Source organism: Cherax quadricarinatus, chromosome 30 (assembly GCF_038502225.1).
Source record: "Cherax quadricarinatus isolate ZL_2023a chromosome 30, ASM3850222v1, whole genome shotgun sequence".
Taxonomy (NCBI): Eukaryota; Metazoa; Arthropoda; class Malacostraca; order Decapoda; family Parastacidae; genus Cherax; species Cherax quadricarinatus.
The window spans coordinates 19,482,547-19,499,193 of NC_091321.1; the positions used below are offsets into that span (position 1 = coordinate 19,482,547).

Sequence of the window (16,647 nt, forward strand, 5' to 3'; positions counted from 1 at the left end):
CTCGTTCACTCAGTAAATGTTCAACATAATGACATTAATATTACATGTCGAAAGAAAACTTATTCATGCATGACTTATGCATGTCAGGACTGATTTATCCCAGTCATGACCGATTTATCTAAGTTTACATGAATTGTGAAAGGTTATTCACGACTCTGTACCGAACTATCGGAACTGTGCATGAACACAGGTCTTGGAAAAACATCCATGCGCGATGCTTACAAAATCTGTATATTATACATTACGAGAAGAACACTTTGCGTGTTGTATGTTATTTCTGCATACACCATACATACACCGAACAATACATTGTATTTACTAGCACAACACGTGATACATGTTCATGAAGTATTCCTAAGGAACCAATACGGGATGAATGGTAGAACTTAAACAATAATATCCTCAACACGCCATAATTATAATACTACAATCACTTATTGAACTCTTCCTTTATAATCTCTATAGTTATTCATAAATTATTTTAATTCAAACTCAGCTAATATTTTCAATATATCTCGAAGTATAAAGGTCTTCAGAACATACAATTAATTAAAGTATAGCAATTCTCTCTCTCTGAAAATTTGTGCCCACTATATATAAATATTTTATATAAATGTAAGCCATCTATCGTAGTAAAATAAATATACCAACAATATTGTTGAAGGAGAGATGGAAAGATAAGGTATATTTGAAATATTCTTATGTATTGATCAGCTATAAGCTAAAGGCTCGCATATGCTACTTACCTGCAACTTTTAATATATATATATATATATATATATATATATATATATATATATATATATATATATATATATATATATATATATATATATTTATATATATATATATATATATATATATATATTGAACTCTAATCTGTGATATGGGTTAAATAATACTTGATAATAAATAGGACTAGGAAGATTCGGGCCTTAATTATCCTAGTAGTTTATAGGCCTACAATGTAATTACATCTAAGATTATTGTCTATTAATATTGAAAACCACTGTCAAACTATACTACAGATATAAACAGAATATTTAGCACTGGGACTTAGGACTAAATGACAATTTTTTCATAATACATTCTTGTACATTCTTACTGTGTTTCATCAGGTACCAAAATTAAATTGTGAAACTGATACTGAAACAAACTTATCCCTGATGAAAGTTATCTAGATCATAATTTAAATAGTTCTATAATCTTCTATACAACCAAAATTAAACTTGGTAGATATAAAAATCTGTTAAAGTCAGGAAGATCTTCAGTCAGAAAGCAAAAACTAATTTATAACTATGTAGTTTCTAGTAAGGCTCCATCGAGAGGATCACTACATGTTTTAAACATGACACACTCAAAAACAGACGTAAATACGTAACCTTAATGACCCTTTCAGTCTGATGGGCTTTCAATTCTAATGCTCAAAAACAGAAAGATATAGCACTTAGAAGTATCTTAAAATAGAAAGGAAGACTGTCATACAGCACTGCAGATGCTAATACTTAAGACAACTCAGAAATCTTAGACCTTTCTTACTCTTTGGAGAAAGAATATAATACCTCCGCCACTGGAAAAATCTCACATATTTAGAGATCTGTTTAAAATTTCGGTGGGACCCACTCCAGCTTTGCTCGCGCCCCAAAGGAAATTAAAATAGAAACGTTATGCAAATTTTTTTATGCAGTATCTCAAACTTTTAATTTTTAAGCTAAATTTAACTTGGCAACCTAACATAATCTTATCCAAATTTGCAAAATATAATATAATTGAACTTATCTAAGTTTTCTAAGAATTTGTCTAAGCATAATTAACTATTTTACTTGGTGAACCAATTTTTCAGGTAACATTTTTGGTCGTCATCAGAGGATGACCTTGAACCTGAATCACTCACTAATCATTAGCTGACACAAGGGCCAGGAGCTGTGAATCAACCCTTGCAACCACATATAGGTGAGATATTTTTTTCTCAATTCAGACTGAAAATGATAACCTAAACTCTCCCACCCTTCCAAAAAAATCGTATCATTGATGTTATACAATACCGACAAGTTGATGAATAAGACATGTACAATACCTGTCTTATTCATCATCTCCCTCAAAAAACTAGCTAATTATTATTTGACCTCGTCCATTGACAATATTTTTTTAATACAAGCAAGCTCTCCACATGCCCCACAAAAAATAGTTCATTTTTGCGCAGATTCATATTTTGAGATATTTGATATAATAATACTTTTAAATGTGTAGTAGTGCTCAACCAGGAAGGGTCAGGCCTGGCCAATCACGCGTCACCATACAGTCACGTGACACGCCCGACCAAATCACAGCTCAAAAATTTCCTGGGACAGTTCCAGTAATGTGTCCACGACAGTGACGTCTCGTTGTGATACTTGTGAAATTATTCTATTTTACGACATAATTCGATATAATTATCTACACTTTAATGTGAGTACTACTGTAGAATGATGATCTACAAGGTTACGTAAGTTGTTTATGTTAGACTAGGCTGTAATGCCAATTTTAATCGTATATTTTTACGAAATGTTTTCCGCTCGGGTAACCATTTCATACATTACCTTTTTTTTATTGTTATTGAATGTAGAAGCTCCATGTACAGTGTTCAACATCTGGGTATCTACCGTGAAGACATCCAGTACACAGTTTATCAAAACTACGGTGGTTAGCACCTTTCTAGGCTCAGGGACTGATTAACTGGTCTTCCTCTGTCTCCAGTTTCACTACCTTCAAATAACCTCTTTATTAAAATGATAAAGTGATGCTTAGCGAAACGTCCTCAGACTCTAAAGATACCCAGGAGAATCTAAAGATACCCAGGAGAATCTAAAGATACCTAGGAGAATCTAAAGATACCCAGGAGAATCTAAAGATACCCAGGATAATCTAAAGATACCCAGGAGAATCTAAAGATACCTAGGAGAATCTAAAGATACCCAGGAGAATCTAAAGATACCCAGGAGAATCTAAAGATACCCAGGAGAATCTAAAGATACCCAGGAGAATCTAAAGATACCCAGGAGAATCTAAAGATACCCAGGAGAATCTAAAGATACCCAGAATCTAAAGATACCCATGAGAATCTAAAGATACCCAGGAGAATCTAAAGATACCCAGAATCTAAAGATACCCATGAGAATCTAAAGATACCCAGGAAAATCTAAAGATACCCAGAAGAATATAAAGATACCCAGAATCTAAAGATACCCAGGAGAATCTAAAGATACCCAGAATCTAAAGATACCCAGGAGAATCTAAAGATACCCAGAATCTAAAGATACCCATGAGAATCTAAAGATACCCAGGAAAATCTAAAGATACCCAGGAGAATCTAAAGATACCCAGGAGAATCTAAAGATACCCAGAATCTAAAGATACCCATGAGAATCTAAAGATACCCAGGAGAATCTCAAGATACGCAGCAGTTGCAATGTCAGCTATCATCTTGTCGGTATTGTATATCATTATTACTGCAAAGTTATATTTATCTTGACGCATCTTATATACAAACAAACTGAATATTTTTAAAATATTAGTAATCAGCCAAGTTGACAGCTTTATAAAATGAAATTTAATTTTAATAAAAATTTAATGACATTCAGTAATGCGATTATTACTAGAGGAAGTTGAATGTCAACACATTCAATTTTTAACATTACTGAATTCAGAGAAAGTGAAGTCACTGTTTAACAATATAATTGACCTTCACTTAATGGGTAATAAATTGATATGCTATCATGCAATGGTCACTTCTTGCCTTAGTTTATGATATGTAAACAATATTGGCACAGGGACATTATTTGCTATTCAATTACTCTGATAAATTTAACATTTTATTCACAATCCTACAATGAAACATGCATTCTTTCTAGCCTAGTTAACCATAATCACGGTCCAAGGTATAAACTTGGTAGATATTTAGGATGTATAGCCATACTTGGATTATATAAGGTATAATTATGTTTCTACTTTGTCTCTTAAATGTACCGCTTCAGTTACTGATCAATAGGTACAGTTAAGGCAAGATTTATTGGTTAACTGATTAGTGGACAGAGTATCAAGCCTCCACCACTCCTGGAGCTGATGACTCATTCGATTTAGAAATTCATATATAAATAAAATGTTTCAGACAACAGCTTAGACGTCTTTTTTAGAGATCAACAAAGCATTAAGAAGTGTCATCAGAGACCCAAGAGCTCAAGTTGTTGATGAAATGCAGTTTTTTTTAAGTTTACATTTAAACATACTCATTAAGTTAACTTTTCTGTTACATTAGGACATACATTGTTTTAAATAGACTCCAAATTAATTATTTAGCATAAACATTGCTGTACAGAAGACATTCTTGGGGTTATTAACCTAAGGTTACATTAACCCTGGACAACCCAATACACTCAAGCAGTGTGACCTATTTCCATTGGGATGTTCCTCTAGAATGAAACTAACATTTGAACAACTTCTAAGTCATTTTTACCACTAAATGAACATGGGCAGCAGGTGTAAGATTTATCCACACGTTTCTCCCCACCTGCAAATAGAACCTGACTCCTTTCGGATGTGAACTGAACACTTAGAACTGTGTAGTGCTGGTGGTGGTGTTGAGGGAGGTGGTGGTATCTAAACTGGTGGGGTCAGAGACACTGTTGGCGAGGTATCTGGTAAAGGCGTTGTTGGTGGCGATAGTAATGGCGTCTGTGGTGGTGTTGGTGATGGCAAAGCTGACGGGGTGCTTGGGGTAGGATGCAGGCGTGAGTGTATGGCGTACGGGCGTGGTGGGTGAAAGCCCCATGGGCGTGGTGGAGCTGGGTGTCATGTAGTTGGGGGTGCCGTCGTTGGGCGTGGTGACGCTAGGTGTGTCAGCGGTGGTGGTGACGGTGGCGTCGTACACGGCGTTGTGGGACGGACAAGGCGAGTTGTTCGTGGAGGTCTCGTAGGCTGGGTCGTCAGATACGATGCTGTAGAGGACAGGCAGAGGAGATGGAGGCTTGCCATGGTCCTCTCGAGTCTCCACCAACTCGTGGGCAAGCGGACATCTGTCAAATGAAACACGAATCAATAATAGCTGTTTGCGTGTCAAGTCTCCCCCAAGAACATAATTTGATCACTGAATTTCAAAAGGGGATTACAAATTATCTGACCTTTTCACATGTGTTTATAGTAATAGATTACAAAGAATACGTTATTTATAACTATAAGGTCTTTGAAAGAGTTACACACTGGAGATTAATGACTAAAATAGTGCTGATAGTAACATGTTATATTGTGAGTTTTATTATCAACAAATTTTAAATGCTTGTTTTTTAGGTTTTCCCGATGCTATCACTAAATGCTGCCTTTCAGAAGTCAAGCGGGATTAAAGTTATATCCCAGGATGTAGAATTAGTAGTTATATCAGAAATGTTAAATAAAATTTATTAATAAATGCCTTTACATTGCAAATAATGGAAATTTAAAAGGTACATCACGGCAACTTTTAGGTACTCCGCGTTCGAGGGAAGGCAGCAGTCGAACTAAAGCTGGTTGTGATGAACGGGCGAAGTTAACTGCCCTAAATTGTGGTGGCACTGACATTATTACAGCATTGTTTTCACTCATAAAACTCTATAAACACTGTAATGAGATTATGAACCTCGGTAAGAAGGTTTAATGTGTCAGGAATTCAACACTTGTCATTCTACATCAATAAAACTGACTTGGGCGACAGAATCAACTCAGAGGTTGAATGTTTATTGACTTGAATTTAATTTGTTCGCTGTTGCACCCATTTACAAGTCCCTTGAATGGCTACAGGTATTTTTACTTCTTTCTTGGCTCTGTCAGGCAAGTATTTACTGTAGGGGACCGGCGTTAGATCATAACACCTGGAAACAGAAAAGAGCTAACATTTAACTTAGGGATGATCTGAACTCAGCCTTTATACATTTTTCTAAATTACAAACTAAATATTTGCCTTATTATTATTATTATTATTATTATTATTATTATTATTATTATTATTATTATTATTATTATTATTATTATTATTATTATATACGTATATAGCATTTATCACGATTATTTTTATCCTTTCCTATGATAAAAAAGCCAGTATGAAGTGGTCTGGTAGGCTGCTGCAGTATTTGCCACATCTGGCAAGTCTAGGACTGAATGAAGAGGTCAAGCTTAGCCTAAAATACAATGCCAAACCTTTAAAGTTATGTCAAGTCTATTGTACGGAAAAGAACAGGTTTGTTCTTTTTCGAACTGTGGTTCAAATCCCGCCTGCAGGAGGTTAGTTAATATTGGTGAATTTACTTATAATTTGTAATTATACGCACACACACACACACACACACACACACACACACACACACACACACACACACACACACACACACACACACACACACACACACACACACACACACACACACACACACACACACACACACACACACACACACACACACACACACACACACACACACACACACACACACACACACACACACACACACACACACACACACACACACACACACACACACACACACACACACACACACACACACACAAGGAATTAGAGATACACTCCCCTTGTATGAAGCTTGATTCCCTGAGCGCCATATAACCCTTATGAGCTTATTGCTTCTCCATAAATGTAATAACTGCCCCTTGTTCCACCTTTTTTATGAAGATTTATGTTGCTTGCTCGCCCTAACACGTACCTGACGCAGCGCCTCACGAAGATGATGATGCCCACCAGAGCGAAGATAGAGAGGGAGAGGGAAAAGAAGATAATCGAGTTGTTGGCGTGATTCTTGTCTCTCTGATGTGGTGGCTCTCCGACTGTATCACTCTCATTCTGACGAGGCAGGTATACTCATTACAATTTTAGTATAAATGTTATTAAAGTATTACTACTTGTACAACTATTATGCTGGCCGTCTCCCACCATGGTAAGATGACCCCAGAAAATAGAAAACCTTTTCACCATCATTCAGTCGCTACCTTTTCAGAAATGCGTAAACACAATTCAGATGGCCCTTCGAATTGCAAAAATCCCCCCCCCCCTCCTTGAGAGTGCAGGCACTGTACTTCTCACTCCTAGGACTCAAGTCAGCTAACCTGTTTCCCAGAATCCCTTCATAACTTTGTTCACGCTCCCACACGCACGTCTGTTGGATGCTCAACCCCCTACTGCATAATACATCCTTCAGCCTGTCCTGGGTCGGCCCTTATCCATCTTTCCTTCCACCCTGACGTATATGCATAAGCCTACAGCTTACTGTTGGGTAGAAACTGATATGGGAAATGCTATTATTATAATCACAGGGGAGTTACACAAATAACCCGCACATAAAAGAGAGAAGCTTACGACGACGTTTCGGTCCGATTTGGACCATTTACAAAGTCGTGACTTAGTAAATGGTCCAAGTCGGACCGAAACGTCGTCGTAAGCTTCTCTCTTTTATGTGCGGGTTATTTGTGTATCGTTCCAGTCTCGGTATTGTGTCTTTTTTGTTATTTATCACAGGGGAGTGTTAAACCCATGGGGATTATACAGCGCCTGTGGGGGCGATAGAAGGTATTCAGACTCAATTCAAGGAACTGGAGAACAGATCCAATTCCCTAGATCAAGAGCCCCTCACCAGCGTCTAGGAACCTCCCTTGAGGGGGGTGAGAAATACTATACGGTAACTGTTGCTATTCACATCTGTTATATTCATGAGGAAACACTAAACCCGAATGGATCCTACAGCGTTTGTGGAACTGAAGGTAGCGAATCTCCAATTTCTTTAATCAAGAACCCTAAATGACTTTCTGATGACCTTCACATGATAGCTATAAATTATTAATAATGCTTATTTATGATTATGAAAAGAATAGGTAGGAAAAGAAATACATAAAAGAATAAGTAAAAAATACAGTCTAATTAGAGATGAAAGACAGTGACACATGCAAAAGAACAGTAATGAGTCAGGTTCCAAAGGGGAAGTGAATGGTTAATTGAATTTGATGTCCGCTGCCCTCCAACATGACATTCATAGAAATATCAGTTATGTCGCCGATAATGTATACACTCAGGTGTGTAAGTCTTATTATATATACATCCCATTTGACAGTCGAATTATTATTATTATTACAGTTATAACGGGGGGGGGGGAGTAAACCCGTCAATATCATACAGGGCTTGAGGGAATGTCGGACACACTTCGATCCAAGAGAAAATCAGGTCCAATTACTTGGATCAAGAGCCTCCCTCACAGGCGACAAGGAAACTCCCTTGAGGAAGGCTGAAAGTTGTAATATGTAAATTGTCTTCCTCTTTTTATCTACCTATGGGTCATAACCTCCCACTGAGTTGACTTCAATTTCTATTTGAGGGTAAACGTATTCTTGACAGGTTGTGGACAGAAAAAAAAAGCAATCTTAATGACCCACGAGGAATCGATACCTTTTACACATTAACCCATTACTTTTAAGTAATAACTAAAATTCTTCCAACCAAATGCTGACTCAGATATAGATCATTTCGTGTACTATCTTCAATTTTAATTTACAGAATATGGTTTAGCAAGAATAGTCTCTGATTCTGTTGTCCTCCATTAAGAACTAATGAGATAAACTCTAATTATAATTCCTATAATTTTCATGTTATATTCACGAAATAATGCAGTTTCAGTATTCCAAAACACCAATAATTATGTTATTATCGTGAGCTATATGATATATACGAGTTTAGCGCTCTCTTGCCTTTATAATAATATGTAATTATATACTGGTAAGTCCCTGAATTACTTTATATTTGGACGCTTCTTAATTTTCCTAAAAATTAATAGAAATATGTATTGATAAGAAACATTGTGGCCTCGAAACAATTGAATTGAAAATGTCAGAAATGATGAGACGTATCATGTATATTTTTCCAATAACCTTGACAACATTACAACATAATTCGTTAACATTGTAAGTCACCTTTACATTTTGGTGATATTATTATTAATTATTAAAGTGGTAGTAGACCAATAAGCCAGTGGAAGGCCTCGGTCACTTGATCAAAAGCTCAAGTGGCGGGTCATCATCACGAATTGGTAACACTGATCAAGACATGGTAACACTTTTCTTGCTTTCTCTATAATTCTTCCTGGTTTAGCGCATTTTACGTATAATGAATAAACAACAGATAAAAAGTCTTGCTTCAAAATGGATAAATTAATGTAAGGCAGTCTTTCACGATGAGGCTTTATTGTTCTTATCAACGCCAAATTTACGACCATTGTCAAGTCAGTACAGCAAGTGGATAATATTGTGAATAATGACTCAGGGAAGCAGATTAAAGCAGATAATTTCTTCATGAGTGGCATATAATTATAGCCTCTTCGTTAAGTTTGCAGATAATAGCCGTAACTCAAGTCGCTTCTTTAACGGTATATAATACTGCCGCTTTTAAAATTTACTTTTAATCGTTAGTTGTGGGAAGAAGCGGTTATTAAAGTGACTTATTTTAAAATAATAGGTCTAGGATAATGTTAGCGATAACACAAATTTGTTCAAAGGCATTGCAGAGGTTTGCAACGAGACTCGTCACAGAGGTATGGGGTATGTGCTTTGGGGGGAGATTAAGAGAGCTAAACTTGATGACATTAGAGGAAATAATGACTAGGGATATGATAATGTATAAAATACTGAGATGAACTGATAAGAATTGGACATGAGAGCTTGTTCGAGACGGGAAACAGGAGCACACGAAGGCACAGCTGGAATTTAAAAACAGGTGAGTCACAAGGATGTTGGAAGTATTTCTTCGGTCTTCGAGTGGTCAGGAAGTGGAACAACCTGGATAGTGGATAGAGGCAGGATCCATACATAGTTTTAAGAAGAGGTACGATAAAATTCGAAGCCAAGACAGTGAATTTTTTTTTTATAGGAGTTAAATTATTCTTGATGTTAGTGGACTCCCGACTAAAGTACTCTCGTTTAATTGAGAAAGCTTAAATCTACGAAATAAAAAGGTGACAATCGACAGCCCTGAAATCTACCAGAGCTAATAATCTATCAGTGTACGTACATTTGAGTTTAATCATTAACGTTGCTAGCGATTAAGTGATATTTGACGGCTGGTTACAAGATAGGTCGAAGCCTCAACCACCGTGACAGATCACAGCGAAAGATTTGTAAAGACAGTAAGTTGAGACTCAAAATGGACAAATATCTTTATCCATATACCAACTTATGTTCTACCTAATGCCCCCTTCATAAGGGTGCTTTATGCTGGTGAAGGGATCTTGATCCAAGGAATTACAGCTACCCTCTCCTTCTTTGGATCAAACCTGATTACCTTCCATTCTCCACGCGCTGTATGATCCCTAAGGATTCAGCGTTTCTTCATTAATAATAATAGTAATAGTAAGTAATGTATAGTATGTCGATAGTTGTTAAGCTAAACAAGTCTTCTTTGATTATTAGTTTCGGATAGTATAATATAGTCTCTGAAATTATAACTAGGATCTGTATGTTTAAATAAATGAATTTAATACAATCTAACAATAGTTCAGAGTAAATAAGGTGAGCAGAGCAAGTGATGTCCTTACCTTACCATCCATGACGAAGATAAGGTTGCTCTCAAGTCCTGTCTGGAATGTGTGGGCTGACTCTCCATCAGGCAGGGAACTGGTGGAAACGTCACCACCTTCACCGCTCCTACTACCTTCGCCAACAGTAGCCTGTATATTGGTGAATTGACGAGTGTTGGTGCCCCTATGGGAGGTCGTGGCTTCTGCTGGGGTATAGTGTTGTAGCGTTGTGGTGTGCTGTGAGGCAGACTGAGGGCACTCCGGCGACTGTGATATATGATACAAATTAATTTCTTTCGCGACAGACCTCGCGTTGGTGCTATTTATCGCTTTGTCGCACATAGGAATATTGTTGTATATGGTCTGGTTCATCTTAACTAAGAGATTATCAGTGTGTAGGGGCACGCGCGTGCGCTCGCTTCTTAAGACAACACCAGTATAGTAACTGAAGGTAACAATCCACGAGCCTCTCCCGTCAGAGAATATAGAATAAAGTTCTCCTGAGGAGCTGGGTACCCAGACGCTGCTGTCATGGCCGCCTTGTAAAGCCAGGATTGTTCGCGTTCCCGTCACTGTGTTGAACTTCACCAAGCGAAGGGAGCTGCTCGAACTCTCCACCTCCTGCAAAAGGAACAGGGCTCCTCGGTTATCGCTCCAGCTGCGTATATTGTGACGAACACTAAACTGCTCTTCCCTCCCTGGAACCAAATGCAAAGCTGACCACTTTCCTCTGTGGTCTAGCTTCCACAGTGTTTGTCTGTCAGTGGCGTCGTGTGCTGTTACAGCAGTTGGCGGGCTCCTGACAGTGGTGAGGAGCCAGAGAGCGTCACGATCTCGACCGCACCAGCTAGCTACTAGAGACGCCGCCTCTGAGGTAAAGACGACACCCTGGTCTTTGTGGAGTCTTCGCCAGGTGTCACTGCCATAAGATAGAAGCCAGGTGATGGTGGTGGAGGTATTGGAGATGTAGAGGGCTACCAGACCGTGAGACCATGGGCAGAAAACCAGAGGGTCTCTAGTTGTAGCGGTCTGAGTTTCCCTGTTGCTACTGTCATTAGCACCAAGAGAAGGCGGCATTGCAGACAGGGAAGGCAACCCCATTGTGCTTTGGCTTTCCGTGGCCTCGCGGCCTGTCTGGGCCTCGTCACTAGACTTCCCTATAGCCTGCCAGGTCAAGGAAGTAAAGTTCAGCACCCACACCCGACCTGGAGAAACCTGAGACCTGCGGAGAGAAGACTATTAGTTACCAAAATGACAGCCTATTAGCATTTTATAAACTCTACCCACATTTCAAGTTACATAAATCTGTATTGCATGTATGTTGATGTTCAGAGGGTCATTTGATTGTCGGATGTGTGGATGTTTGCACTTACTGAAAGACAGCTAAGTTGTGGGTATGGGGTTCGGAACGTAGTGGGTGCGTTTGGAGATATACACAATTGCTATGCAGTGTGTTTATTAGGAAGCTTGATAGGTCGTGTCGTGTGTTAGCGTATGCTATCCGTGTTCTTTCAGCTTGGCGGCTACATGATGACGGGGCTATGCCCCGCGGGCAAGCCAAGGTTTGAAAGAGGTCAGCATCAGTGGCCTTTACATTCCTAAGCTGTGAGACAGTAACGGCTAACACTACATACGTTACATACTTCTGACAGCTAGGCAGTGTGTGATGGTGAATGTGTTTTCTTGAATCTCACCCTACTGTAGTGGTAAACTTCAGCTGTCGTCAAAAAAAAAAAAAAATGGTTTACATGCCTATGTTTCTTTGATTTATCAAAGGCTCTAACTGGCAGCTGATTTTTTCTTTTTAAAACTCATGTAATTCATTCTCGTGTATTTCATTTGCTCATTTTACTAGCTGAGATTTCTGAGTAAGTGTGTAGAGGGAAGGGGAGAGTACACATGGCAAAGTTAAGCCCCATCCACTGTTCGTTATGTAGATAGTTTGTGCAAGGCGATGCCAAGCACTGACTTACTCAAGAAACAAATCAAACCTATCATACTGTTATAAAATGATAAATGTAAAAAGTAATATAAAAATAGTAAACAGAGAAAACATGAGTTATTACAACAGAGCATCTAGATATTATTTCAGCTGTCAGAGAATAATAGGTATCGAGGATACCGTATCCTCGTGTTAACAATCTTGACAGTAACATTAATAATTATACTAATTATTAAACGCTAAACCAACAAACACCAAATACTGTACAGTTGTATATTACATAGCTCAATCTCCTTTCATCGAGAACCCTTCATTAGTACAAAGGCACATCCTTCCTCTCCTTTAATGGGACAAATATTGTAGAATATACTTTTGCAATTTAAGAGGAAGCGCAATAGAAAGTCCGTAAGACGCAATTTCTCAAGTTAAAACTACTCGAGAGGAACTCTGTCCCCATAGGAGAATTGCAGGGTTATCTAGGGAAATTTGGCAAAGGTTGGCTAATGTAAGAGACATATAACGCAGTTTCATTGTTCTCCCGCTGGGCTCTGGTGTGGAAAAAATATTTCCATGCAGATATGTTCTATATTAATTAGCCTCAATATGTAGACCCTCAGAATATTCATAAGATTTTCATTGCAGATAGATGTATTCCAGAAGAGTACAATTAAATATCTTATGGCAATATAATTCTAATGGCTTTCTTTTTTGAAAACAGCCACTACCCAGGTGATGAACAATAATTACTTGTGTTGCATGATCTGTATGTCAATACTAGTGTAGAAACAATGGAAGGCAGACGAGTACGAATGTCAGTAATGTTGGCTGAATATTTTTGCTATTTTTCCTATGAACGTTTCTGTAGCTGGATGCTCTCATGTTCTGTATATTCCTATGGTGTAGGGTGAATGATCGTGGTGTCTTGTTTGTCGGGAAATAGGAAAATATCTCCTTGTGCGAGTCTTTACCATACGATGACCCTCTCAGTTGTTAAATGTTTATAAATGGGGTTTATCATCACATTTTTAAACATTAAGCCACTACATAACAATAGGCGATTGTTATCGTTGGAACCTAAAGGTGGTCGTAAGCAATAAGCTGAAGTACGTAAACAACTCCTAGTCTATATATTCAACTGTTTAAAAAAAAAAAAAATAAAAAGGATAGAGTTAAGCCTAGCCTTGAGTGGCAGCAAGTGTGTATCTGAACTAAAGCAGATGGTATAGCCACTTTTACCTTTATTTTTCCCCCTCCCCCCCTCCTCACATGAAATCGAGCACAGTGCCTTCCTCGGGTTATGTCCTTGCTGGGGCCGCCAAACCAGATTTTCTTCAATAACTTCACAAGAAGGAATCATTCACTATACTTGTATAACCTCGACCACAACACAACCACAGCACTCTTACATTTCCTTTTCATTGTGGAAATTGAAATTTTGCATTGCACGCTGCACAGTTGTTGCCACTATTGCTGTCGTTTCAATAATATGGTTACTGACACTGGGGAGATTTAAAGCCTGGATTCAAAAGTGCAACGAAGGATTCTGAAAACGGACACACAGTATGCACGCGATATAACAATATTCAAGCCTCCAGCGTAGTCAAATTCTCTCCAAAATTGCACATCTCGTATAATGTTATCTCCATATGATTATTTTTACATATTGTGTGCTGGGTAGTTGAGATTTGATATTACCAAGGAATATTATACTTGTAAATAATTTATTAGTTGAGTATGATGGTGGGGCCTGGCTAGGCAAATGGAAAAAGAACGGATCATTGTTGTAAAAAGCTTGTTCATTCACTTAGATCGTTTTTATAACATCTATTTCCATACGGATTCCAGCGTCAAGGGAGATATATTTTGGTTACTGGATAGTGACACAGTGTTTCAGTAGCTACGCTCAAGGCGAGTCAAATACTTTTAGTTAGACCAGAAAAACGTCAAGTCTGATATGTTCTATAAAAAAATATTCGTAAAATTATTCAGGAAAAATTCGAGTGCCGTGAGGTGGTTGCATGATCCATGACTTTACTAAGACCGTTCAAGGGGTGTACCCTGATGCCGGTAAAGGGCCCCTGATCCAAGAACTTACCATCCCCCTTCTTTAAATTGAAGTTGAATGTCTGCCATAAAAAAAAAAAAAACGGAAGAAAACTAAAGGGGAAGAATTAGATATTGGAATGAAGAGGAAGAACAAAATTATATAGGCCACTCACAAGACAAAACTTAACAAATACAACAAAAGTAGTTTTTTGTTTTATATATATATATATATATATATATATATATATATATATATATATATATATATATATATATATATATATATATATATATATATATATATATATATGTATATATATATATATATATATATATATATATATATATATATATATATATATATATATATATATATATATATATATATATATATATATATATATATCCTCAGAGAAGACAATAAACGTATATGGAAAATTCAAGGTATATATATATATATATATATATATATATATATATATATATATATATATATATATATATATATATATATATATATATATATATATATATATATATTTATATATATATATATATATATATATATATATATATATATATATATATATATATATATATATATATATATAAGTAGTGATAAAAGCGGCTGGAGCATCCCTTCCGGAAAACGGGGTGCGGCTGGAGCATCCCTTCCGGTTTAGGCCTTCCACTGGGCGGTGTATCCGGTCTAGGACCAGCAGCTGGAGGGTCACCTTTTCACACCTAGGTGTTACTTCCGGTTTTGACCATGACCTCGCCCTCGAGACTACCTCACCCTTGACCCCCCCAACCAATACCCCCGCCCACGACCCCCCCCTTCGCGACCCCCCCTTCGCGCCGCGCGCCCCTCCCGCCCGCCCGCGCGCCCGCCCGCGCGCCCGCCCGCGCGCCCGCCCGCGCGCCCGCCCTTCGCGACCCCCGCCCGCGCCTTCTGCTGCGCCTTCTGCAGCGTCATCCGGATCGCCCCCGCGCCTCGAATTTTTTTTCTTATGATCTCCTTGGATCAAGGTTTTTGGATTCCCCCCTATGGGGTTTTCGAAATTCTCCATCTCCTCGGATCAAGTTTTTTGGGTACCCCTCCTTTCACCCCCCATCCCCCCAAAATTTCTCAATATCAAAGTCTCCATCTCCTCGGATCAAGTTCCCACTTTCACCCCCCAACCCCAAAAATTTCTCGATCCATGACCCCCCTCGGATCGATTTTTTGGGGGGTTTCGAAAGTCTCCATCTCCTCGGATCAAGTTTTTTGGATCCCCCCTATGGGGTTTTCGAAATTCTCCATCTCCTTGGATCAAGTTTTTTTTGGATTCCCCCCTATGGGGTTTTCGAAAATTCCTCGGATCAAGTTTTTGGAATCCCCCCTCTGGGTATAAGCATTCAAAATAGACTCCTCCTATGGGGGCATGCTTACTACAGGTCTAAACATCTTCCCCTTATTATTTTAAAATGAACTAAAAGTTTCCTCTCATTAAGTTAAATGAACTAAAAAAGCGTGTTTACTCGGCGGTCAGTGACGTCACGTGTTGACCCAGCACACAGGTTGAATCTTGTATACCCTTTTAATTAATAAGGGGACATAGCAGTGACGTCACGCGCACACAGGCTGAATCTTGTCGATCCTTTTAGTTCATTCAAGTTAATAAGGGGACACAGTACATCAGAAAGGCACATTTTTTCGTTAATACCCACAATTTCTTTACAACACAAGTCTAGACATTTTTTTAACTATTTCATCTCAGGTCACTCCCCCACGAAGTAACCTCCTCCCCACCCTCCCAAACCCTCACACTCCAACCAACACCTCACAATTTTCACTCATAACCCCCAATTTTTCTCGTTTTAACCCTTTTAGTTCATTAAAGTTAATAAGGGGACACATGCATCAGAAAGTCACCACATCGCTTACATCCACTTTCGTTAAATTCACTACTCACAATTTTACATATTACGAAGTTAAATACGCACTTTTACTTTGAACATCTTCAAAACACTCTCATAAATCATTTGAATACTCACAAAAAATACCTTTATACATTTCCAAACAACACTGAAATACTCCAAAAA

At 38.1% G+C, this 16,647-nt stretch overlaps 1 protein-coding gene across 1 annotated transcript in view; it reads right to left on the reverse strand.

Annotated features, from left to right (window-relative positions):
- Nucleotides 1-784: 784 nt before the first annotated feature.
- The window catches only part of LOC128692757 (uncharacterized), a 169,335-nt gene continuing 153,472 nt past the window's right edge, over nt 785-16,647 (reverse strand). The window contains exons 3-5 of the mRNA XM_070089979.1: nt 10,593-11,796; nt 6,726-6,862; nt 785-5,051 (exon numbers count right to left, since the gene is read on the reverse strand). Coding sequence (XP_069946080.1) covers nt 4,589-5,051; nt 6,726-6,862; nt 10,593-11,796 — 1,804 coding nt within the window. The 3' untranslated portion in view covers nt 785-4,588. The remainder of the gene's footprint in view (nt 5,052-6,725; nt 6,863-10,592; nt 11,797-16,647) is intronic.